General features: G+C 34.0%; 1 protein-coding gene across 3 annotated transcripts; it reads right to left on the reverse strand.

Moving 5' to 3' along the window:
* Positions 1–313: 313 nt before the first annotated feature.
* LOC109798355 (protein NARROW LEAF 1) lies at positions 314–13,026 on the reverse strand. Of its 3 annotated transcripts, none has more exons than XM_020358589.3 (6): positions 12,615–13,026; positions 11,178–11,691; positions 10,230–10,373; positions 8,872–9,112; positions 6,921–7,421; positions 314–1,132 (listed from the first exon to the last, which is right to left on the reverse strand). In XM_020358589.3, exons 2-6 carry the CDS (start codon positions 11,667–11,669, stop codon positions 714–716), a joined length of 1,797 nt encoding a protein of 598 aa, XP_020214178.1. In that variant the 5' UTR covers positions 11,670–11,691; positions 12,615–13,026; the 3' UTR covers positions 314–713. The 3 variants fall into 3 exon arrangements, with proteins under 3 accessions (XP_020214178.1, XP_020214186.1, XP_020214191.1); XM_020358597.3 differs by having other exon boundaries at positions 11,178–11,681; positions 12,615–13,025; XM_020358602.3 differs by lacking the exon at positions 12,615–13,026 and having other exon boundaries at positions 11,144–11,349.
* Between the last annotated feature and the right edge of the window lie 14,420 nt (positions 13,027–27,446).

Raw genomic sequence — 27,446 nt, forward strand, 5'->3', positions numbered from 1 at the left:
AAAATTAGTTATTTAATTAGCTTGGTGAATAAACTGTACCAAATGCAACTAAATACTCAAAATTAGTTTTTGTCAAGCTCAAATTCAAAATGACTGAGCCAGCACAGCTCCCAGTGTCTGGTATTCTTAACTAACAACGTCAATAAAGAAAATAATTAGTAACCCCAAAAAAACAACCCAAGATCCTTCTGAGCTCCAACAAAAAGAACTAGGGAATGCCATACAAAGCTAGAAACTTAATTGCCTTTTACATAAAATACTAAGATGTCTTGTAAAAGGATAAAAAATCAAGATTAACACTGGACAATAATGATAACATGAACGGTGAATAGACCGAAGCTGCTTAACAAGCATATATTTCACATTCCGATAACTTACAACAGATGCTACTCCTTCAGGAGTGCTTATAATACAGTCTACAAAAGTGGTATAAACCATTCAACACAGTGCAAGCTAAATGTCCTCTATAAAATATTATATAACCCACAAGTGACTAATATCATCACTTTGCCGAAACAAGATTTAAAAAGAGGGGAAAAAAAAGAATAAGAATATCATCACTTTTGCTTTTGAAGCTTCTCCCACACTAGCCACCACATGCTAAAGGCCTTGAGTTTCTATAGCATAGAGAACAGCCATGGAAATGAGACAGTCGCTTCATCGAGTATATATGCTGCATTTTACTTCATTTTTAAACCTACTAGTTACTTTAATTATTTGATGCAAAAAGAGGGATTTGAATGCTTTCGTCTCTTCATTTCTGGCTCTCCTAAATGCAAGGAAACAAAATTATCTTCATCAGGGCCATTCCTAAGCTCAGCTAGACTTTTCAGTTCCATGTCTTCTTTCGGGTAGCTTTGACGTGCCAGAGACTTGCCTGCATAACTTGGTATGAACTGGAGTTCTACATTTGGAGCTGTTTCAATCTCATTTGGGATATGAAACTCACAGGGCCTTAATGATGGGTTGACTCTTTGGGAGGGTTCGTCTTCAACTTGAGCTTGTGGGTTATTCAGACAAAAAGGCTCAAAGGTCTCTTCAAGCTTTTCTTTTATTGGAAGAGTGGGAGAGGATTCTCCAACTGTAGAATCAAATCCAGCAGCAGAACCATTCCTTTGCTCTTGCACCGCAGCTGCAAAAACGATCAAGAGAAAATCAGATGAAAATGTTCAACAAATAAATAAAACATGAAAAAGCTAGGATGTTGTCAATCATGCTCCAGCTCCATTTCTAAAAATGGTTGGCAAAGTAGGTCCATGGCTTAAAGCCTCTATATGGCATAACATACACCAGAGGAAAAGTAGCAAACTTGCATATTTCATATATTTTCACGGTCAGGGCTTGAGAGGGGCTTAAGGGTCATTCAGCCATGTGGATAAATGAAAATTAGTCAGCCTATCTTAGATAAACACAATGGGCTGGTGTTGTCTGGTGGTGTTCAGTATGAAGGCTCACCGCAGTCAGACAAATGGCTTGGGAGATCCTAGTTAGGTGGTCATCAATCAAAACAATGCAGGGCAAGAGTGGGCAGCTGCAGAACATTGGCAGCTGGCGGCAGAACAGTGATAGACAGCACTAGAAGTCACTAAACAAGAAGCCGAAAGGATGACACAAGGTGACTAAAACCGAAGATGAAACACAGCAAGTGACAATTAATTAGAAGGTGAAAAAAGTCATGAACATAAAGGAGAACTATAGATTTATAGAAAATGGAAGCTAAATAGCGACAGATCATGGAAAATAAGCGATGATACCATGTTGAAATGACAAGGCTCTAGGTATTGAGGAAAGAAATTGAGAATAAAGACTTGAAGTAGCATTCTCGAGTATTGTAATGTGTTGCAATGTAAAACAAAATATAAGGCACAAACCTTTATTTATACTAATACTAGATCATAATCCTAACTAAATAAGGAAATAAACTAGGAAAAATAGAAACTAATTGTAAGAATGATCTATATATTCTAAATTATTATAAAATACAATCTAGATATTATTGGTTATTCTTCGTATTTACTGACAAAAGGTGGTGAGTGCTCAAAAGGTGATGCTCTCAATTGATATCTTGGGTGGAAATGGCACAACTAAAATGTGACTTGACGAACCTGTGAGATGACAGTGTTCAAGCAGTTTCAACCTGAAAACAATCAAGATTCATTGGTGGCAATTTGGGAAGGGGAACATAAATCTTGGGTGCAAGAAACATAGAAAGGGTGAAGGTTCTTGAGTGCAAGAAAACAGAAAAGATGAAGGTTTGGAGAGCAAAGAACCAAAAGCATGGAGGTAACAAATACATAAAAATGTGCAATTTTACACGAAGAGGTGAAAGTTGAAGAAACCCACTCCCTGTATTACATAGGGGATGCACAACTCAAGCAACACACAAAAGATTGTTTCAAAGATAAAAGAAATACAAGAGAAAAACCACATTTTGATCTGATGTGCCTGAATGGGACATTGGAAAAGTTCAATTATGGGTGGAACCACTGAAGAGGAAAGAACTATGACAACCCAGCCAGCCCAACAACCTCCAGACTCGAACTTTCACAGGGAGGTGAATGGGTCATCACATTGTAGCCTTGTGATGAATCATCAAGAAATACTATGATACAGGAGGAAGGACAAACAAGATTGAAACTAAATGAAGCCGTAATTATTGGAAGTCCGTATTACATGGCTTAAAAAGATGCTCAAGGGGTTGAAAAGATTGAAAAGAAAACCCCTTAGTGTCATTGCTGATTTCATATTCAATGAACAAAGTCAAGTCAGGGGAAAAATTGATCCTAGAGCCATAAAATGTTTGTTGGCTGCTCCTCTACTAAAAAGGGATATAGTGTTAACATTCTCCTAAAAAGTTCTATGTCTTCGGACGTAATCTTTCATGGAGGTCTGGCATATTTCAAACAACCTTATCTTCAGTGGGAGAATTTGTAGGAAGATAAGGAAACTCAACTTGAAACTCTTGCCCTTCCTAGCCTTGAGTTTACCATTCATGCGCTTGAGACAGAACACACATCTCTTCCATCCTCATAAGCTGAAAATGATCCTAAAGTTGGTAAAGATTTAAAATAAATAAATAAATAGAGATGAAGGCCAAAGGTCACTCTTAGATTGACACATGTTCAAGAGCCCAATTCAACTCCTTTACATCAGGTAACAAATTTTGACCTTCCTGTTTTGCAAAATAATTCTGATCTTCCTTACAGGATAATAGTCCAGTCCTTCAAGATAAAACAATCATTCAAAATGAAATAGAAACTCAATCAACTGAAGATGACCTGTATCTTCCCATTGCCTTAAGAAAAGGAACCAGCAAATGTACCCAAAAATCTCTCTATCGTCTCTTAAATTACCTCTAGTTGCATAAATTTTCTTCATCCCATAAAAATTTCTTGCAAACCTAAACTCTCTCAATTCTCACTATGTTTGAGAGGCATCATCTAATAAAACTTGGAAGCAGGCCATAGATATAGAAATGGAGGCATTGGAAACGAACAAAACATGGGGCGACAGTTTTTTGCCAGAATAAAAGAAGTCAGTTGGTTGTAACTTGTAAGTGGGTATATACAAATATAGTATAAGGCAGATGGGTCAATTGAGAGGTGCAAGGCAAGATTGGTTGCTAAGGATTTTACTCATCAAGGGATAGACTTGCTCTGGTTGCAAAGATGAATACAGCTCAGGTAATACTATCTCCAACTGCAAATTATGGCTGGGAATTTCAGAAATTTGATATGAAAAATGCCTTCTTGCATGAGGAAATTGAAGAGGAAATCTATATGGAAGTCCCACCAGGATGTGAAGTTGCAGCCAATACTATTTGCAGGTTAAAAAGGGTTTTATATGGGCTCAAACAATTCCCCCAAGCATGGTTTGCGAGATTCATCAAGGTCATGACAGCCTTATGATACAATCAAAGCCAAGGAGACCACACTTTATTCATCAAACACTCAACCTCAAGGGGAGTGATTGTATTCAAAGTGTATGTGAATGATATTATTGTTATGGGTGATAATTGGAAGGAACAACTCGAGTCAACATCTAGTAAAGGAGTTTGAGACAAAAACTCTTGGGAGGCTGAAATATTTTCTGGGAATTGAAGTTTCCAACTCCAAGAAGGGTGTTTACATATCTCAACACTTGACCTCAGGGGGAGTGACTGTATTGATAGTGTAAGCGAATGATATTATTGTTACTGATGATAATTGGAAGGAACAACAACTTGAGTCAACATCTAACAAAGTAGTTGAGACATAAACTCTTGGGAGGCTGAAATATTTTCTGGAAATTGAAGTGTCCCACTCCAAGAAGGGTGTTTTCATATCTCAATTCAACAGAAATGTCAGAGATTTGCTTAAGGAGACAGGTATTGTAAACCAATAAGCACTCCCATGGATTTGAAATTTTGAACCTTAAATTGGATAATGCAAATGATAGAGAAGCATGGATAAGATGTATTAACATTTGGTTGGAAAAATAATTTACTTGCCTCACACAAGGCTAGTCAATTTATGCCTTGTCCAAGAGAAATCTACTTACAGGCCACTTACAGAATTTTGCAATAACTTAAGGAAACACCAAAGAGGGATTTTATACAAAATAAACAGCAATACAAATCATGAAGCCTACATTGATGCTGACTATGCATGGTTAGCAACTGATAGGAGACCCACTACTAATTATCTTAGAAGACTTGAAGATTAAATGTGATGGACCTATGATGTGCTAGTCTAGTGTAATAATAAGTCAGCAATTAACATAGCTCATAATCATGTTCAGCATGATTGAATGAAACACATTGAAGTGGATAAGCATTTTATCAAGGAAAAGCTTAGATAGTGGTTGAATTTGTACTCCATATGTACCTTCACAAAAACTGGTAGCAATATTAACTATTGGAAATGATGTTGAAAAGTGAACAGCCTAGATGCTTACAAACATGTTTAAACCACAAATGCACAAACTAATGCCACATAAAGACCCTTGAACCATAATGGAATTGAAATTTTGGTTAAGGGATACATAATGACCATGACAAGTAAGATGGTGGGACCAGGATGATTCTCTAGGATTGCCAAGATGCCAACAGATAATTCTAGTAAAATTATGGGGCCAAGTTGATTTCTCAGGGATAGTCACGGGGTCCTGCGAAAGTCACAGTATCAAGCTGATTTATCTGGGGAAGCTGCAGTGCTGAGCTGAAAAACCTGAATAGAGAGCCATTAGCCAGGAAACCAACAAACCATGGTAGATCTAGGATGAGGACGCCAAGAAGTCAGATGTAAGTGATGTCAGCTGGAAACAGTTAACCACACACGGAAGAGGTGGAGAAGAGGAAATAAAACAAGCACAGATTCAGTGCATCATGGCTAGCCGAAACTTTGGGAACTGGTAGATCAAAGGATGCTGATTCTAATGGTGGTGGTATCATTGGAAAATTTTCCAGCAGCAGTAGTAGTAGTGGCTGGAAAAGAGTAAAACGCACCAAAGAAATGCACAACAGATGATAAGGCATTAGACCACCCACAGAGACCAATTATTTGGAAAGCCTATCGTAGGAAATGTTGGTCTTAATTCTAGTACTTACTGAAGTTTTAATAACTGGCCTATCACAGTTTCTGTAAGGAAAAGATATGCATTTTCATTTGTACAGGTGTGGTGGTGTTAAGGGATGGACATGTCAGGTGTTTGGTAATTTTTTGGACAGATAATTTCTGTAGGAATTTCTGAACTCTGGAGCGGCAAGAGTGTTGCAATTTCTGTAATCTAATGTGATTTAATCTGATTTCCATCAACTTTATATTGGTGTTCTATCAGCAGAGGAGATCAAAATTCGGAGCCAGAATCTATTTGACCAATGCTGGTGAAATGCATGGTGGAGGAGATCAAAACTCACACAAACTTGAAGCCAAAAGGACTAATCATAGTCCAAGCTAATTAGAAAATATGGTAACCAATCCTAAGAAAAGATGAGAAAATAGGGAAATTAATCATATAGAATAATCTAGGATATTCTAAGATATGATAAGATGTTTTCAGATGTTCTAACAAACTCTAAACTTATCTCATTTGCCTGGGGTGTGTGCCAAGGTGAAGAAAGGAGCTATCTTCCAACGATGTTGCCAACGTTTTGATACAAAGGGTTGATATAGTAGTTGTTGAGATCCTAATCCTATATCGAGTAATAGCTTATAAAGGCTTGACCAATCCTCACCTCATGAGTTGACTTTTGAGATTGAATTACCTAGCCCAAATTCAAAAATAGACATCCTTGCACATTTTTTTGTAAATTTTTTGTAGCTTTTTGGTAGTTAGTTGAGAGTTGGCCAACATAGTAAAAGTTGTTAGTTTGCTAGTTATGAGGCCTACCAGAATAGTTGATGATGTATAATTATAAATAGCATTGCCCAGGTCTACACAGGGTATTCACTATTCAGAAATATAATCAATTCCCTCCATAGCCACTAGATCCTACATAGTAGAGATTGCTGCTCTTGAATCCCTGAGCTACATCAGTTAAGTACTAGTTTCCAAATTTCTTTACTGAGATCACTTGAATGGTTTTAAAAGTTTGCTGTGTTCTCTGTTTTTGTTTATGGGTTTGCTACCTTTAATAAGCTTATGCTGAACGGAGGTGTTGAAGATATATTATTAGTTATCACTTAGTAGTAGTGTGATTTTAGCTTGTAATAGAAGTACTAGTGCTTGACCTAATTAATAGTACAAATAGCATTAGGTTATTGTATCTATGAGTAACATCTTACTATCAAACTCAAAATACATTGCTAGCTTATTCTTCATTTTCCTTGTTTAAACCCTCAAGTTTCAACAATTGTGAAGCAATAAAACACTGAATACTGCAGACTTTTTACAACTGATATTGAGGGAATTGAATTATTAATAACTGGATGTTTGCAAACCTTGGAGTGCTTCATTTGTTGTAATGAGATCAAGTTCAAGGAGATCAAGAAGACGACCAAGATCAACTCCACTTGTCCAGTTTTCTGGGGGTTGACCAACTTTTAGTTTCAAACGACCTCGATTAGCTGTCCCACCCCAGATAATGCCAACAGGGCGCGGCTTCTCCCCATTTTGTCCAGTCAAGAGAATGAGGCTTCCACTGTCACCTTCAAGGTCAAATGTCTGCTGGTTCTCACCAACAACAAGAAAATCAGTGAGAAAACAAATCCCTTTCTCATCATTATACTCTAGGGCATAGGCCATAATAGTCCCTGTAGTCAAACCAGAACTTCTTCCAACTTTAACCACTTGTCTTCCAATGAGACTGTTGATTGGAGACTGTAAGTCTATGATGTTTACATCACCAATCTCACCCACACCTTTTACGGTTGTAATAACATTGTTCATATTGAAATCTTCTGCAAATGGGATGAAGGCCCCATCAGCTCGGACAAATGTTTCTGCAAGATAAAAAAATTGTAATGTGCATGTATAGCAGTAAAGGGCAAGGACTCAACAGAAAATTCTAAGCCAAAATCATAACCAACAAATTTGAAATGAGAATATCACAAATTGGACATGCCACTTTGGAAAGATAATTAAACACACTCTTTTATCTCATTATACGAACTTAAATCACTACCAAAGTGCAACATTTCCATGTATCAGAATAGGGTGAAAGAATTAGATCTATTTTTATTTTTTTTGAAGTGCAATGGCATAAGTGAGATTAGAGCCCAAGACTTCATTAAAACTACTCAAACCCCCAACCACTAGGTTGACCCTCATGGTGAGAATTAGATTTAGCATATGATGTAGGGATAAAACCAAATCACGTTATAGGGTTCACTTATCCACATAACCTAGACAATAACCAATGAATCTGTTTGGTTCAAAGAAATGGAGGGATTTTAATGGAAAGGAAGGGAGATAACTCTTTTCTTATTTGGTTCAGAAAAGAAGGGAAAGGATTTTAAAAACTAATTTAACCTTATAGCCTCATAATTTTGAATTTAAAATACAAGAGAGGATATTTTAGACATTTTATTGAAAATCTTAAAAATAACCTTCCCCTCCCTTCCAAATGTCCCAATATTGGAGGAAAGCTAAAATTAGATAAACAGGGGTTTTATTCCCCCCACTAAAAATTGAACAAACAAAAAAAGTTGATAAAAAGTCCCTCCTCTCCCCTCAATTTTCCTCCAACCAAACACTATGTAAGACTGATATAGTCACAAGTCATTACAGTAGAGAAAGCACAGGGTGAAAACTACATATTATTCAGCACATTTTTATTTTTTTTTCAGGTCAAGAGCCAAACAATATAACTCATAAATGGAATAATTAGCAGAAAAACTATCAACTTTATGTTTGCCTTCCGCTTGCAGCAGATTTCACTTTTCAAGATAATTCTCTAAACAGAATCTTTAACGCAACTGTAAAACCACCCTGGCCTAAGCCTTTAAGTTCCAAATTTTGAATACTGGCCGCTCCTTTAGGAAGCTTACTAAGATGTAGCAGCTTTCCAATGAGGCACTTCTACTTTTGTATTCCCTACAAAATTAAAACACTTAGAATTTGGGGTTGAGTCTAACTCAACCCCAAAAGCTATCTTAACAGGTGAGGGTTATCCCTCACTTATATACATTATTTTGGTTATATCTCTAGTCGATGTGAGATTGCCAACAAAAACATTTTATAAAGAAACATCATTTTTTAATGTAAAGAAGCTTAACTTGATTAACTTGTAGACAATAGCAACACCATACCTATTATTTTTTACATTAAAGACAAGTTTGAGCCCAAATTTTAAGATTGACAAATAGCTCTTGACTGAGAACTTCTAGTGGTTGACCACAGACCACCACAGGTAAAATGTTCATGATAATCTCCAATTTAGAACCACATTACCTGGGTTTGTTCCTGCAAAAATTCCATACCAAAGATCATCAGTAATAAATGATGTTGCTCTCTCAACTGCACCAAGATATACACCAGGTCCAAGGCTGGGTGGTAATGGGTGAAACATCTTCTGGTTTGGATAGTCTAAATCGACAGCTACATGCCGATTTGTTAGAAAGCCAACTTCTCGATTTCCTGTTCGGCTTCTGACAATAGCACCCAAGGTTCCATATGTCTCTTGGCTTGCAACCTTCAAGGAGAAGAAATTATAAAGGAAAAAATGGGAAACAATTACCAAGACTTCAAACAGATGCCAACATTAGATCAAGGTTCAAGGTAATGAGAAGCAGAAAATATTTGGAAGAAAAAAATCTAATCAAAGATGTATCTGAACAATTTTAAAAGTACAAGAATAAATAAAATGAGTTTCATATACTATCACTTGCCTATCTAGTAAAAGAATGGAGCTGTCTGACAACAGCGTAGCATAACCATCAATGCCCAAAAGAGACAAAAAAGTTGTTTGCTACAATGACTGCTCGGCCATTTAGCCACGATTTCATTTGGAGAAATAACTATTGTCTCAGTTTACTAAAAGAAAGAAATTGAAATTCATAACTTCACTTTAGGTGACTAGATAATCTACAGATGCACACATGACACAACCATGCAGAAAAGCTGGGATCAAGACAACACCTGAACCTAAATTGATAAGGTAAAAATGAAGGAAAACTTCCATTTTGAATCAAAAAATGAAATCAGCAATTCAGGAATCCCATCAGAATTTTAAGGACAAATTTACAGGCTACCAGCCACAAATACTTATAACTGCAACCCCTATCTTTCATCATTTACAAATAACTACTCAGTCTTTTATCATCCATCATCAATACATGCTCCATATCTATCATAATAACACTTTCTTAAAAACTTTCCATCAAAAACCAATGAATGGGTTGAAACATAAAATAAAATTTATAGTACATATGGTAAAAAAAAAAAATATATTGCCATGACATGATATGATGTGAACCACAAGGAAATGTCAATTTTTTTAGCAAATCAGATATTATATTAACTGATCCCGATAGAACCCAATATATTCAGAAAGTGTTGGTTTTCTATCAGATAACAACACATTATCATCTAATCTATTTGGAAAGGAAGAAGTGCTACTGCTAATATCAAATATATAACTGCATTCAAGTCCATAAAAATAAAAAGATGATGATGATGATGAACATGAGGGCAAGATGATATGTCTCTTCTCTTGTATCAAATTAAGAAACATTATTGTCCTTTTACTAGCACTTAGTATACAGAAAATGTATCACACAAAAGAAATTGATTCTTCAAAGCAGAAGTACCTGAGAACCAGAGCCAACACATGAATCACTTCCCCTTAAGCCATCAGCAAGCTCCGTATATAATTGTTCTTTAGGAGTTTGTGCAGGTGCACCATAATAGGAGAACTCCATAACATCAACATCACACCAAACACCTCCTGGACCCTGTTTGGAAAAGAGATGACTTCAGCGTCATTAATTAGAAAAGTCTCATTAAAAATTATAAAAAACTTTAGAACTTAAATAATAGTGCTAGAGTACAATTGTTGCTTTAAGATGGTAATTTTAAAGGGAAAAAAATAGATTTTATAATAAGGTAGGTTATCACTGTAAAGAAATTCACATATTTCCTGTTAATCCATAAAATATATCTAATAAAATCACAAAAACTAAACAGAAAAATACATATTGTAGTTTGATAGACTATATTTTATCAGCATTTGACACCTAAAACATGTAGAAAAATTTTATGTTGATGCAACTCAGATTTACGTAAACACAGAATAGTGTAAGTTAGGGGTGGAAATTTGCCAATGTAAAAATGTTATATTTTGAGAGAAACTTACTTTTCATACTAGAAATTTCTTAATCATTTTCTCATAAGACACCATTGTAGGCCAAAGAAAAATAAATAATAATTCACTGTTCAGTGCCATATCAGAATGTGGAGATCCATTCTGCTTATAGCCTTTAATAAAACATCCGTTGGGTGTCTCAAAATTTTCTGAATAACCTGCGCCTATTTCTTATGCTAAATCATTGTTTATACACAACACAATGCTGAACAGTTAATAAGAATCGTGAAAATTTTTAGCAAGTCAGCAATACGTATATGTAAATGCTAAATGCAAAGACAACCAAAATGAAAACAACAAAAGTAAATAATCAATAATTCAATTGAAAAGTGAGGAGATTCACTAAAGCCATGTAGAAACCTGCAACATAGCCAGAAGAACCAAAATTCCCCACCTCAAGGGCAGCAGGTAGGCACTGAACATGGTTGAGCCATTGCCTATGAACTTTACGGGCAACGAAGACAAGAATAGCTGGGATATCAGTCAAAACACCTCCTCTAATTCGAAATCCAATTGCAGTGCCAAGACTGAATCGACGTAAGATCTTGCTATGAAATGCCCTAATAGTCATCAGTTCCAGCAAGGTAGTAGCTTGTTGTCCTGTTGGCAATCGACCCAAAGTTTCAGGTAGCACACCCTTTTGAAGGTTCCCAAAATAATTGGCTCTATCTTCCGCTGCATCATTCCAGCGACTCAATGTAGGCCAAGAAAAGTATGCAGCGTTACTCTCAGAATGCTGAGCACCTCCGGCAAAAGGTTGCATGGGTGAAGGACTGGATGAAGGGTTACGGTGACCATAGTAGCTCCTTTCTAGGTCCAGAGCTGACTCCTCTGATTGTGTTGATCCAGAATGATGAGCTCTTAAGTCCAACCGAGTCTGATTCATCGGTCAATTCTCCTACATCACACTAAACGTATCTTCAACAAACTAAAATAATAGAAAACACAGAACCGCTTAACCAAATCAAAACGCCATTTCCTGTTATACTCCAACTACAAAGATTTTTCAATTAACAAAACAGCTTCAAACATAGATGGAGAAAATTATTCAAGGACCATACTTCATACAGATTTGTGTGTAGACTTGTCCAGCAAAAGAAAATGATTTACTCAAAGTAAACTTCATCTGCTTAAAGTAAACCTAACACGTCAAATACTACTATGTCAAGTACATCATATATATAACACAGACTGGAATACCCCAGTACACTGAACAGGAAGCTCCGTGAGTTTTCATATAATAAATGAAGCAAAATACACACTATGGGAAATAGAGATCATTAGGCAAGCTCTTCAGTTGCAAAGGCCAGCCCATCTCAAGAAATTCATCATATGAAGACATAAAATATAGCTATCAAGTATTATAATGGTACTCAAGAATCAAGAGTATACATTTGCAGACACCAATTTGGCACTAAATTAAAAAAAAAAAAAATAGGACTATCATCCCCATAAAGCCAAAGTTACAGCAAATCATCAACTGATACATACAAAGTGAACCCCACAAGAAGAAAAACAATAGGAAATTTACTACTCATCATGCAGTGCACAAAAGAGAATCCTGAATCTCCACGTGCACTAACAGCTTAAAAATCTGAATCCCATCATGAACCAGACGCTTTTTTCAGAAGATAAAAAGAGAAATTGAAGCAAAAACCAAACCCAGAAAGCCATTTCAAGAAATGGGTGCCCAAAAATGGAACAATGGGCAAACAGTGCGTGCAACAACAGACCCAACTTAGAGAAAAGAGAAAGAGAAAGAAAACACAAAACGCAACCCGTTCATTGAAAAGGGTCGCGATAAAGACACGATTTTGCAGAGAAAACTCACCGATCAGCAATGTTGGAGCAATGGAAACGGACTCGAAAAACAGGAGCTTGAAGGTTTTCATGCCCTAGTTCATGTAAATTCCGAGAAAATCATCCATCAGATTAAGATTTCACAAGAAGGGTATTGCTTGGTGAGAGCAAAGTTCAATAGGGTGCATTAGAATAGTGAGTATGATTCCCAAGCTTTGCCTCAACTTCGTGGTGTACGAATGAGTATCGAGAGAGAGAGAGAGGGAGAATAGTGACGATGATGATGATGAAAGAGCACTAGCTAATAGCTATGCTTGTGGATTGTCAAAAGGCATTAATATATCTGTATGTAGTATCTACCATCTACCATGTTACAGGTTAATACAAAAAACAATGTATTAATACTATTAATATTAATTCTTTTAGCCCTTTTCTGCTGTTTTTTAATTAAACTTTTTTTAATAAGTAGCTTTTTTGATTCAACTATGGAGATCCTATTCCTGTCACAGGTAACAATTATGAGTGGGGAAATTTTAATGGAGGAGACATGGGCACCCAGGCAATAAGGAAAATAATATACATTTCTTGGATACAGATGATATGATATTTATGAATTTATTTATGTGGGTGGGGTTTAGGGGGCCATCCCTGTTTGCTCCCCAAAAGTTGCACACCCTTTCAATCTAATAATTCATTTCCCATCTAGCTATAAAATTCACACACAAAAGGAAAATGGACCCTGTGCCCTTACGTTTTTGTCTACTCCACTTGCTTCTTTGGTCACATATTCATGCATTCTTTTTTTCCTTGCCTTAATTTTTGGTTTCTTGTTTCTTTGGTTAGTTTATGTGTTTTTTCTTCTTATAATTGGAGGTATTGTAATTGAAAACAAGTCAGATGATAACAAAATGATTGTCCGTACCAAATAAATGCTTTAATATCTCATGGAGGGGTACAATAATTTGTTGTTAATCTCAACTTTTTTCACAATTTGCTCAGGTTGCCATTCATCCGATGATCATGACATCGAGCCAGTGCATTTTTATTCCGGCATGATCTCCAAATTTAAATGATTCTAGGTCATATAAAGTATACATGAATTGTCATCAAAGAAAAATAGTTATTGCTCGTTATAATGTATTATTTATATGTTTTTATGGTTGTTCGTTTGTAGAGTCATTATTTATTCGTCTAATGGGTTTAGATTGTACAAAATTTGTCATTATTAATTTGATAAGTTTAATTTGTCTTATTTTATAAGAGTTAATCTTATTATCTTAGAACCTTACACAAACATACATGTTTAGGGATCCTTTTTAAGAGATAGAAAGAGAACATGAGAGAAAATATGTGAAAACAGAAGAGTGAGAACGCATGTAAAAGAGTTGTGAAAAAGATACATAGAAATGAAAAGAAAATATGTTAGAGAGATCAAGAGATTTTGGGGAAGAGCAAGACACACACACATGTTTAAGGATCCTTTCTAAGATGTAGAAAGAGAGCATGAGAGAAAAGCATTTAGTGTGAGTGTAGACGAGTGAGAATGTATGTGCATAACCTATAAAGAAGATACATAAAGAGAAAAAAAAATCTATTAAAGAAGTCAAGGGGTTTTCAGGAAGAGCAAGAGGTTACTTTGCTGTAAAGATTTAATCTTAATTTTAGATAATGAAATTCACTCTCTCCCTTAGATGTAGGCCAAATTGGTTGAACCATACAAATCTGTTGTGTCCTCTTCTCCTAATTTTTTTCATTTGTTATTGCATTTTTTTGCATTTACATTTTACGTTCTTGTTGGGTATTCTCATTTCAACCGTTTTTAGTTTGTTTTTACATAGGGTTTGTTCTTATTTGTTTTCTTTTTTGTTTCAAAACCAACAAATGGCATCGTTTATGGGAAAAGGAAGAAAGAACAAAATAAGGTTGAATCATGGGGACAACTAAGTACAATATCAATAAGCTTTCAGGGAAACAATAACTTTGGGTTATGGAAGATAAAGATGGAAACTATCTTGGTACAACAAAGAATTGCAAAAGCTTTGAAGGGTGAGGCAAAAATGTTTGGATCATTATCATAGAAAGAGAAGAGCTAGATGATTTATAATGCAAGAAGTGCTATCATCTTCTATATTGGTGATAAAGCCTTGAAGGAGATTACGAGAGAAAAGGCAGATATTGTCATGTGGGCCAAATTGGAATCTTTATACATGACAAAGTTTTTAGCAAACCGGTTATGTTTAAAGTAGTAACTTTACTTTTTCAAAGAATCTTGTTAAAATGTTATACACCTTACAAATCATCAAATTTATCATGAGAAGATGAAACATATTGATATAAGGCTTCACTTCATCAGAGATGTGGTTGAATCTCGAGAAATTTAGATTGAGAAGATTACGTTTGAAGACAATCATGTTGATATATTTACAAAATCTATTTCTACATCAAAGTTCAAGCATTTGTTGGACTTGATCAACTTCGCTTGATGTTTGTTTTGAAGTGGGGGAACAATACTATTATGAAAATGTTCTTTTCTATAGATTTAGAGTCAAGGTGGATAATTATTGATTATGACTCAAATCTAATGTATCATCAGTATGATTTGTATGGTCTTTCATCTACACAGTCTTGTACATTTAGCCTGTCTCCATTCGTTTGATGGGTTCATACTATACGTAATTTATCATCATTAATCTAATGGGTTCAGTTTGTCCCATTTTATAAGACTTAGTCTTAGCGTCTTGGATCCACATATATATATGAGCGGGTTATAATTACACTGGTGTAACTTTTACATATACATAAGATTGAAATTGAATTTTTCTCTCAAATTCAAAAGTCGTAGAATTCTTCTCTTTGAGTGTAACTCCATTTGAATCTTTTTTTAAGGAATCCTTTTTTTTATGGTGAGAAACCTTTTTGGCTTATCTTCTACTTGGAAATGGTGCTACCATTTATACCTTCTCCATGATTTTTCAAGTTTCTTCTTCAACCAAGAGCATCATGCATGAAGATCAAGGGTGTAGGAAGAAGGTTCGAGGAATTATCCATCACTTCATAAAGTTAATTCCATCATTAAGTTATGTTGAGAAGATGCATAATGCATATTGATGAGTTGTGTAGTTGATCTTAAAACTAGAGGAGAATAATTTGTTTATAAATTTGAAATATCCCATTATGTGGATATGAGTTGTGGTGCTCTTTGAAGTGGACCATTGTTTTTTGAAGTTGATTTTTTTATGTTCTTAGTTAAAATAGTATGGAGGTTAGGTTAATTCATATTGTTGTTTAAGTGACCTATAGAGTGAGGTATAAAGTTGGGAGGTAAAATTCCTAACTAATTGTTGAAAAGGTACACAATATTTAAAGGTCAGTAAGGGGGGTTAATTCCATATAGGTTTATTTGATGCATACTAATGTTATGGTAGGTCAATACCAAAGTTGTTCTATTTCTAATAATGGTATTAGACTTTCTTAGTTTAAGTGACAACATTCAAAAAAATCAGTAAAGTTGTTGAATTGGAATTGGTATTGTGACACCCTCTACCCCGCATACCATAAACACATAATTAATAAAAATCTGAGTAACTTAATCTTTCATTATTAAAATACCAAACGTGTTTAGATAGAGAGCAACACATCCATAACTTAAACAAATAATATAATCAACGAAGATTATAAAAGAAATAAAGCTAATATTTTTAATATAATTTAATAGAAATAATATCTTAATCTAATCCTATCTATGCCCCGATGTCACATTTTCTATCAGAGCAAAGCCCAACACTAAAGCCTAAGCTTCATCACCAACATCATCAACCTCATGTTGATGATCACCTGTATAACAATCAAAGGAAAACAATACAAAAGAAAAAGGAGTGAGAAACATCTCACTCTAGCTCACGGTGTAGGAATACACACCGGATAGTCAAACACAAACAAGGCATATATATATATATATATATATATATATATATATATATATATATATATATATACATAGCATAGATAGATTAACAACAGTATCACACCCCACTCATCCATGACATAAATCAACTAACATATAATATTAAAATGCACATGTAATGGACACGAACTACATATTATCATGCATGAGGCTCCAGTAACACATCACATGGTGCATTGCCGCTAGCAACACACGTAGAGTAGTATAAGAGTACATGTCGAGTCACACTCTCTACACACTATCAGTAGAAGGACATATTACCAGGGTCTAGTCGGGATAGCTAAGTCGTGCAAGATTCATCCCATGCACACAATGGGCGAGACTAGGACTTACAAACTAAGCTATCCCCAAGGACTAATCCCCAAGCTTTTACACAAGGGGCCCTTCCCTAGTAGTGTATTTCATTTCTTACCCTTAAAAAAATTTATGCAAATGATGCATGTAAATCAAGACTCTATGCATTCTCATATCACATTATCATGTCTCATTATCATATAATATTATCATGTCATTCCACTGTATCAAATTTTCTCACATCACATACTCATCAATTATATTCATTAAAGAATAACATTAAATAACACAAGAGATTCACATCATTGCATATCATAGATCACAAGAGGGAAGTAACACATGATTCATATTACACCAATAGAATTCATCAAACAAAGAAGAAAAGAAGCATAACAGGGCAACTGGCGCTTAGCCCCAGATTGGGCGCTCAGTGCAAGGCTTCCAAGGAGTAATTTTAACTCTCTAGTTGAGCCACGCTAAGCCTCAAGCTCATGCTTAGCCTGAGGATCACAGACAACATTATCAGCTTTCTGTTACCTTAACACTTAGCACCAGAAATGACGCTTGTAATTTCTACGATCATAACTCTAAAGATCTACGATTTTTCGCATTTTGTATCCAAATCATTAATCTCTTCATACAATTGGTAAAAACGTTCTAAATCATGCAATAAACATTCAAAACAATACAATTTACTCATACAATTACATCTTTCAACCATCATCTCTTACAACTATCAATGCATACCCTTAGGGTTCCTCGTAGGAACCCATAAAGATCTCAAATCATACCATGACAGTTCTAAAACTGAAATTAATCATTCATTCAAGCAATTCATACAATTAATTACACACGAGAAGAACAACAAGTGAAACAGACACAATTAGGAAAAACCCATCATACATGAACATATAACAAACACAGGATTAGGGGTCAATCCCACTACCCAACATACATTTCCACACCTAGAGCGAGGTTTCTCACTCTTCCTTACCTTGTTGAGCAGAAAAAGATAAATGGTTAAATTTGGGGTGGTTTCCTCCTCCTTCTGGTTCTCCGAGTTCTGAAGCGTAAACGTGAGAAAAATGTAAAATGTAAAACTGATCAGCTTTCTCTTTTTTTTTTCTTTTTAAAACATAACCTCCCTTCAACCCTTTAGTAAAAATGTGAACCATGGTTATCAAAAATAAGTTCCCTTCCCTTATACCTTTAATTATAAAACCTCACAATATATATTCATATAAAATAATTACCAATAGTTACTAAATTCAAAATATTTAATTATCACAAATATAGTAAAAAATAATAAAATAAATATCAAACAGCTCTTATTAATAAAAGTAAAGTATCAAAATTATTAATAAAATACCTATATTATGTTTTATAAAAAATAGGGTGTTATAGGTATGCTAGATGTATTGACTCAGCATAGGCATGTCAGATATTGTTGACTTTATCTATCTTTTAGGGATCAAACGTAATAATTTAGTAGAGTTAGGTCACTTAAGCTGCCCATATGTGTTGTAAGAGATCTCTTAATTGAAAAATGTGTGACAACACATAAAGTTATTAACTTGTAAAGTTGTTGTGTTGTAAATTTGTATGTTATTGTTGAATGTTGAGTTGCAAAGTTGTTGATATGTGTGTGTGTATGAGTCAAGATTCATTGACACTAAGTGTAAGTCTAAACACTTATACCAAATCTTATATCTCCAACAAATTTTTGTATAATGAAAATTTTACTGATCTAACTATTGAATCATATGATATTATATTGAAGACCATGTATATCAAATTTCACAAGATTTAAACTTTTTAGATATGTTATCCAAAAATGAATATTTACACGTATTTTAAATATCACATTATACATTAAAGTTAAAAAATGTGATGAAACAATAAATAATTTTGGAATCATGTGAAATTTTATATACATGATCTTGAATATAATATTACATAATTCAACAATTGGATTGGTTAAATTTTCATTATACAAAAAGTTATTAAAGGTATAAGATTTAGTGTAAGCTTTTAAACTTACACATAGTGTCAATAGATTCCGACTCTCTCTATATATATACACACACAAACACACACATATGTAAAGAGAAAGGATCCACTAACTCCAAGAATAAGTCTACTTAAACTTATTTCATTCAATAACTCATGTTCTACATGAAATTTTAATGATTCAATCATTAAATTAAAACTTCTTAATGCATATATCAAGTATGTGAATTTAAAAAATATATATATAAAAACTATTCAATATTATGTTTCATTAATTCAAATTGACAGATAATCATAAAAATATTTTATATGTTGATTTGAATTAATAAAACAAAGTATCAAATAATTTTCAAATTTTTTAAAAAGTTGCAAACATAATCTATGCATTAAGAACTTTTAATTTAAGAGTTGGATAAACATTAAGAACATGAGTTATTAAGTGAAATAATTTTACCAAAATTTACTCTTGGAGTAAGAAGGAGAAGAAGAGGAAGAAGGAGAGGAGGAGGATAAGGAGGAAGAAGAGGGAAGAAGAACTCCAAAAACTTAATGACTCAAATTCACTCTTTAAATTCAAGCTCCTCAGCTCAAATATCAGCTTCTAAAACTTAATCTCATCTTTAGAAAAGGAGCCCTAAAACTTAATCTCATCTTTAGAAAAGGATTTAGATGCTCCTGGTTAAGTAAAAAAAAAAAAAAACAAACAAACAAACAAACAAACAATCTTTCTTAAATCTAGAACTTATCTATCTAAAACTTCTATCTAGAATTTAGGTAAATGAACTTATGAAGTTCATATTTGATAATTGTTTGATTTACTTAACCTCAAGTGTGTAAATCACAACAATTATCTTTTGTTTCCCTTATTTCTAGTAATGTCAACCTCTTTTTAGTTTAAATTAGTTAATTTTGTAATTCTTGCTTATCCTTTAGGAATTTTGGACCAAATCTCATGAGTGGAACTCTTTTTGTAGAAAATTGAGGATGAAGAAAGTTGAGGACAAAACTTAAGGGTCAATCAAGAACAAATGAGTGACTCACTCGAATTTTTGCTCATCGAGCTAATCCGATTGTTGAGTGAGAATTGAAAGATGAAAAATATTAAGCCACATAGCCTTTTCTAGCTCAACAAGTCCACTTTAGCTTAGTGAGACTAGGCCACATAAACCTTCTCTCGTTGAGCGAGACACAGGCGTTGAGTGAGACATAGGCATTGAGTTATAAACCCTTAGAAGAAAAAAATACATTTTCTCGCTGAATGAGACATTGTGGTTGTTGAGCAAAAATAAGAGACACCTGGATATTTGTGGTAAAGAAAATGTTCTCTATTAAGGAAAACTTAGGGATTCGAGGAACATTAGTTGAATACATTGTTGAAGAGATCCTCTAGAGGTTGGGAACACACTAGAAGAGCTCCATTTCATCACTTCCATCAATTATTCACCATTTTGTGTGGTTCCAATGGCTACTTGTAGCTAAACTCCCACTCATTGGGATTGAATATAACTAGTTGAACCTCATGTATTAACTTTGCTTCATTAATCTAAGTTTCATTTTGTTCATTAGTGTTTTCATTCTTCCCGTAATGCTCTCTTTTCATTGTATCTTGAGTTAATTTATTCCTTTAGTTGTTGGAAAATGCTTCTTTAGCTATGTATGAGTTAAAACACATATTGAAAGTCACGTTTAGGAATGAATATGATTCTTAGTAGGCATTTGTGAACTACCTAGGCTTAATGCTTGTATTTCAATCAAGTCAATCAAAGGATTGGAGATTTGAGTGAAATACATGGTTTCAAGTTCTTAAGGGATTAGGGGTTGGAAATTTTCAATGGTAATGATAATGTTGAGAATGAACATAGAGTAAAACATAACACCCTGCATTTTTGCAATTAGATTAATAATATATTTTTATTATAAAATTTAAAAGGTTGATGTTAGAAAGCATTTTAGTTTGACATTATATTTTATATATTTGTTTTGATTAAATTATATGAGGATTATATGATAATATAATGTTATTATTATTATTATTATTATTATTAAGCGATGGAAAGAAAGAGTTTGAAATTAGAATTAAGGTCGAGTAACCGTGGATGAGTTACATTGAGGTTAAGTTAGGTTTAATATTAAAGAAGAGACACATTTGTTTTCTTAATACACTCTCACTTTTCTTTTACACTCTGAAGAGTTAGGAGGGAAAAAGATAGGAGGAGATCATCTTGGAGACCCACATTCTTCATTATTTTTTAATAGAGGTAAGGAGGGAGTGAGAATTCTCATTATAGGGCGTGGGGTAATTGATGGGTAGTGAGGTTGGTCCCCAACCTCTTTATATTGTCTGTGTTGTACAAAGAAGGAAATCCTAATTGTTTTATATTCTCGTTTGTTGTTTTCCATGTGAATCTATTATTCTTGAATTGTTATAAATTATGATTATATATGATTAATGTCATACATTGAACCCTTTTAGTATGAATTTAGTTACCTATGGATCCTTATGGGAACCCTAAGAGTTTGCGTGAGAATGGTTATTGTGCGAGTAATTGATTGGAATGTATAATTGTATGAAATGCATGTCTTATAGATGCATTGTCTGAGTAAATTATAGTGTTTTTACATATTGGAATGATGAATGCACGTTTTGGAACATTATTTGCAAATCATGATTCTATAGGTTTTGTGTCTTTGATATGGCACCAGGCGCCACTTGCATCTTGTCGGACATTGTGGTGCCTGAGAGCAAAGTTCACCCACTATTCTGTCTGTGTTGGTTATGGGACATGCTTACCTAGCATTTTGGAGGTCGTGAGTCTCTATGATACTCACGTCGATCGTGGGTTGAGGCTTGTCGAGCATGGGGGCTCCAGGGGAGTCCATGTTGTTATCTCGTCGAACGTGAGTCATTCTGAGAGCTATGAGTGCCCTCTAGACAACCTATGCCAAGCACGAATGAACTTTCGCTAGGTGCTACCCGTGTATGAAAATGGTTCCTTGACTCTTGCTAGAGAGGTTTTGTTGAGTAAAAATGAATGTTGATGAGTATGAATTAAACATGTATGTTTGATAAAATACTTGAATGAGATACTCGACTCTTGTATGGAAAACCGTGTATATGGTAAAGTGTATGTATCATTAATAATAATTGAGAGCATGACAAATCGTATGTGTGGCAAATCATTTGAATGGCAAATCGTTGACATATGTGTATATATAGTGATTTCATGATACGAAAGAGTTTGTATGACATGCATCATATGCACACAAATTGGCAAATCGACAAATCATTTAATATGCACTACGCATATCTTGATATTGGTACCACATGCATGCAAATCGAGAGTCTATGTCACAGAAAACCTTTTATAAACTGGTACATAATGGTGCCCTACTGAAATCCAATCCCAACAACTCTTTCCATTTAATTTTACATATTTATTCTTGTATTAGTTTGATAAAAATCCTAAAAAATAAATTTAATTCCTTTACTCATTTTATCGCTTAAAGTTTGTTTATGCAAAAACCCAACTTCAACAATTATAATTTCATTCTTTTGAGTTATAGTATAGTGTGTTGAGTTACATTTGCTATATATTGCACAAATTCCTTTGGAGGCGATCTTAAATTAGTACACCTACCAAACCGTTCAACAATATTCTATGAAAACCTTATATATTTTCCTTCATTTCTTGGTGAACTTTAACCTCAACTTAACCAACTTTAAACAACTTAACTCTTAAGGATTCCTTAACCCTTAAAACATGAATAATAACACCAAAACACAACATAACAACAAATAACATCATAAATCAACATAACACTTCATCATGCAATAGAAGCATAAAACACATATTGTTACATAAATTGTGAGAAAATATACTTGGGGGCAAAATTCGACAAAAAGTGAAAGTTCATTACACAAAATGAAATAACATCTGTAACGACCCACCACGGTCTCTACACTTAGTGGAATCGCACTACAACTAGTTAACTAAGAGAATATTAAACTGGATAACACATACATACAGGCATAAATATAAAGATCGAAATAATTAAGTTTCTGTATATAAAATATAGCACCATATATGTACAGTCATCCCAAAATATTCCTTAGTGCCGGTCAAGCACTGACAAAAAAAAATGTTACCCAGAATAGTAACTCAAAACACGAGACTCAGCTCCTCGTCTCACAACGATCATCTCTACTCCCAAGCTATCCCTGACCTGCTCCCATACCAAGTATGATCATCGCAGTTCCACCACATGGAAAACAGAAGGGTAAGCTAGAATTCAAAGATCAATAATACAAGTACAGAATAAAAATTCTATACTACACATGCATCCCAAATCCTGTCCCTAAGGAACCTTTCATCTCAATCAATCATTCATTCACCAAACATGAAGTCAAACACCACACTTCATCATATTAATAATCATGCAATGAATGCAACTCATGACAGATATGCATACATATCAATCATCTAATGCGTCGTCACGCATACACCTAGGAGATCTCCATAACAATAGAGTTGTATAAGTGACATTCCATCCTACCGAAACCACCCCAACCGTTTTCACGCCCAAAGCGCCCGCTCGGTCACAGCTAAACAGGATATAATCCTCCCTCGGGTTTACTCGGATGATGTCACTTACACACTTGGAAGTCCAGATCCACCGTCAGGTATAGCACAGCTGGGTACGGGCTTACCACGACCTTGGCATGCATTAACCAAGTCAATTGTGGAGTTCGCCCACCGACTATCCGCAAGGATCCACGCACCTTCCCGAGTACTTGGTTAAGGGAAAAACCCTCGACCTCATACCCCGCTCCAACACTAGCTAAGGACTTAGAGGAGACTCACCCAACCCAGTGGCCTATCTGAGCACCACTCTCCCAAATCCAGTGGCCTCCCAGAGCACCACTCTCATATATTAGTGGCCTATCCAAGCACCACTCTCAAGAGACTCTATGTGAGCTCTTCCAGTTTGAAATATTTTTCCTCTCCTCAAGTCCTAGGCTAGACTCATGCCATAGGCATCACATGCAATCATGCATCATACATCATAATGGTCTGCCCACCATCATGATCAACAACCATACACATGTCATAAGACATCACATGCAATAATGCATCATACATCATAAATGGTCTACCTACCATTATGATCAATACATACCATATGAACGTATCATATTCAAACATTCATATATATCATCACAAAGCATACATATGAATCACACCTCACCATACATCATATATCATACATACATGATCTAAAACTTCAACTTTAAACATGCATAAGCATCAATTCATTCATAAATATATTCAAGCACAGTGCCGTCAACTCGCGCCTGGCCTAACACCAACCCAAGAGCTCTAAGCTCTTCCACGCCTGATACGCTCAACCTGCGCCCGGCCTAAAACTATTCAGAGAGTTCAAAATTCTCATCCAAACTAACAAATTCAGCCACATGCAAACAATCTAGCTTCCCTTACCTGAAGATTGGCTCAGATAGCCAAAGACTGAATCAAAAGTATAATTTCCCCTCGAGGCTCAACTCGAAACTTCAGTCCTCCCAAAACAAGCTTTCTAATCTGAAATTCAAGAAAAGACAGAAGGAGTTATTGATCTAGAGGAGAAAAAGAGTTAAACAGAGAAATTTGGGAGAGAAAGGAGCTCACTGACCCAGAGACCTTCTCTCTAAAACTTCTCTCTAGAACCAGAACTCCTCACGGCCCCCCCTTCACCCCTATTTATAGGCAATCCGGAGTGGCCAGAACGGCCCGTACCGATACCGGAACGACCCGTTCTGAACTCCCAGATCACGCACAAAATCCACGCCCAGAACGGCCCGTTCTGAAAACAGAACGGCCCGTTCCGGGACTCATCCAAAACGGCCCGTTCTCCCTCAGGAACAGCACGTTCTCCCTCCGGAACGGCCCATTCTCCCTCCGGAACGGCCCGTTCTCCTTCCTAGAACGGCCCGTTCTCCTTGCCGGAACGGCCCGTTCTCAACTACAATATGTAGTTCAATTCAGTAGTGTGGAACGGCCCGTTCCAGTTTGGGAACGGCCCGTTCTGGGCTACTGAATCAGCCTCTCTCTTTTTTTTTTATTTTTTATTTACAATGTTACAATCAGACATGCCACATCATTAAGTTCATCCACACGAGGCATGTCACGTTAGATCTTTGTTAATATTTTGACTGACAATTGACAAAAGGACACACATTGTCAAAATCTAAAAGTTTAGGGGCATAATTATGTTAAAAGTGTGTGTGTGTATGTTTATATATATAGAAGGGATCCACTTACTCAAAAAGTAAGTTTTGGTAGACTTACTCCACTCAATAACTCATATTTTACATCAAATTTCAATGATCAAACCATTGAATTAAAAGTTCTTAATGCATAAATCAAATCTATAATTTTTTAAAAAAATTAAAAATCATATGATACTTTGTTATATAGATTTAAATCAATGTATAAAATACTTTTATAATTATTAGATAATTTGAATTAATGAAACGAAATATCAAATAGGTTTTATTTTTTTAAAAAAAATTGCACACTTGATATATGCATTAAAAATATTTAATTAAACTGTTGAATTGTTGAAATTTGATGTAAAACATGAATTATTAAGTGAAATAAGTCAAGACCTATTCTTGGAGTAAGTAGATTCCTTCACACACACACATATATAGGAAAGAGATCAAATTATATTAGTGTAACTTTAACAATATTTACATTGTTCAATAACTTTATATAAAAAAAAATGAATTTTGTCAATCCAACCATCAAATTATAACTTTAAATTAACTTCAACATGTATGTCAAATTTTCTTAAAATTGAACAATAACAAAATAGTGATCAAATTGTTCATATTTTAGTATATTTTGAAATGTATATATTATGTCAATTTTTAATTTTTATGAATGAGGTATCAAATAAATTTGGATAAAATTTTGCACATAAGATCTAGGTAAAAGAAATTTTAAATTCAATGGTTGAATAAAAAAAATTTACTAGTTATATAAAATTATTGAATAGTGTAATAATGGTTAAAGTTACACTCATGTAATTTGATTCCTCTATATATATATATATATATATATATATATATATGTGTGTGTGTGTGTGTGTGTGGAATCTACTTACTCCAAGAATAAGTTGTAATAGACTTATTTCACTCAATAAATCCATTTTTTTACATTAAATTTTAATGAGTCAATCGTCAAATTAATTTTTTTTAATGCATAGATTAAGTTTACAAATTATTAAAAAAATTAAAAATCATATGATGCTTTATTATATAAATTCAAATTAATGTATAAAATATTTGTATGATTATTTGTCAATCCGAATTCATGAAACGAAGTATCAAATAATTTTTAAATTGTTAAAAAATTTGTAAATTTGATATGCATTAAGAACTTTTAATTCATGGATTGTATGGTTAAAATTTGATGTAAAACAAATTATTGAATTGAAGTAATTTGATCCCTCTTCATATATATATATATATATATTCAAATTAATTTTATATTACTTTGTATGTAAAATTTTGTTAAAATTGGACAACAATGAAAAAATGATTAAATGATTCATATTTTAGTATATTTTAGTAAAGTATATATTACGTCAACTTTGATTTATATGATTGAAGTATCAAATAGTTTTAGATAAATATGAAATTTTGTATATAAGATAAAGGTAAAATGAACTTTTAATTCAACGGTGAGATCGACAAAATTTATTTTTTATATAAAACTATTAAATAGTGTAATAATTATAAAAATTATACCGATGTAATTTAATTCCTCCTTATGTCTCTCTATATATATATTAAGAACACTTTAACCGACCAATAAAAAACAAGCTCATTCTCTTAAAAAGTTTCTTGATCTAATAGTTGTAAAGTCTTTTCTGGAATACAAGAGGATTGACTTGATACACCTAAGTTCAATTCTTATTTATATTAAAATAATATTTATTCAATAAAAATCATATCTTACAAACATAAATTAGTCATCGACAATCGATTTTGAAATATTGTATGAATCACTTTTATATAATAAAAAAAAATCATTCTCTTATAACTAGGAAATATGTGATCACTCTCATGTAACGTTAAATAAAAATTGAGGCGAACAGCAAAATAAAAATGAAGAAGGCTGAATGTGTTATGATTTCCAATTTTTTCAACTTGACTTGGGATCCCCCGAAGCAACTAGCAAGTCACGACGGAACAAGTGTTGTCAGAAGAAACCTTTTGGGACACGGAAATAGAATTTGATAGAGACATGCAAAGGGAATCAACTGTTACGGTTGCTTCAATGTTTTCGAAAACTACACCCAACTTCAAAATATATCATATTTCAGCTGACGAAATCAACTGTTGCAATTATGAATAAATATTACTACTTTTTTATTTATTTATAAAACTTAACTTAAAATAATTAATTATTTTTATATATAATTTAATTTATATTATTTTATATATTAATTATTTTTAAATTAAAATATATTATCTTAATTTAATAAAATACATTAATTTTAAACTCTTTAAAAAATATACATTTTAATTGA

Source organism: Cajanus cajan, chromosome 3 (assembly GCF_000230855.2).
Source record: "Cajanus cajan strain Asha chromosome 3, NIPB_CcT2T_4, whole genome shotgun sequence".
Taxonomy (NCBI): domain Eukaryota; kingdom Viridiplantae; phylum Streptophyta; class Magnoliopsida; order Fabales; family Fabaceae; genus Cajanus; species Cajanus cajan.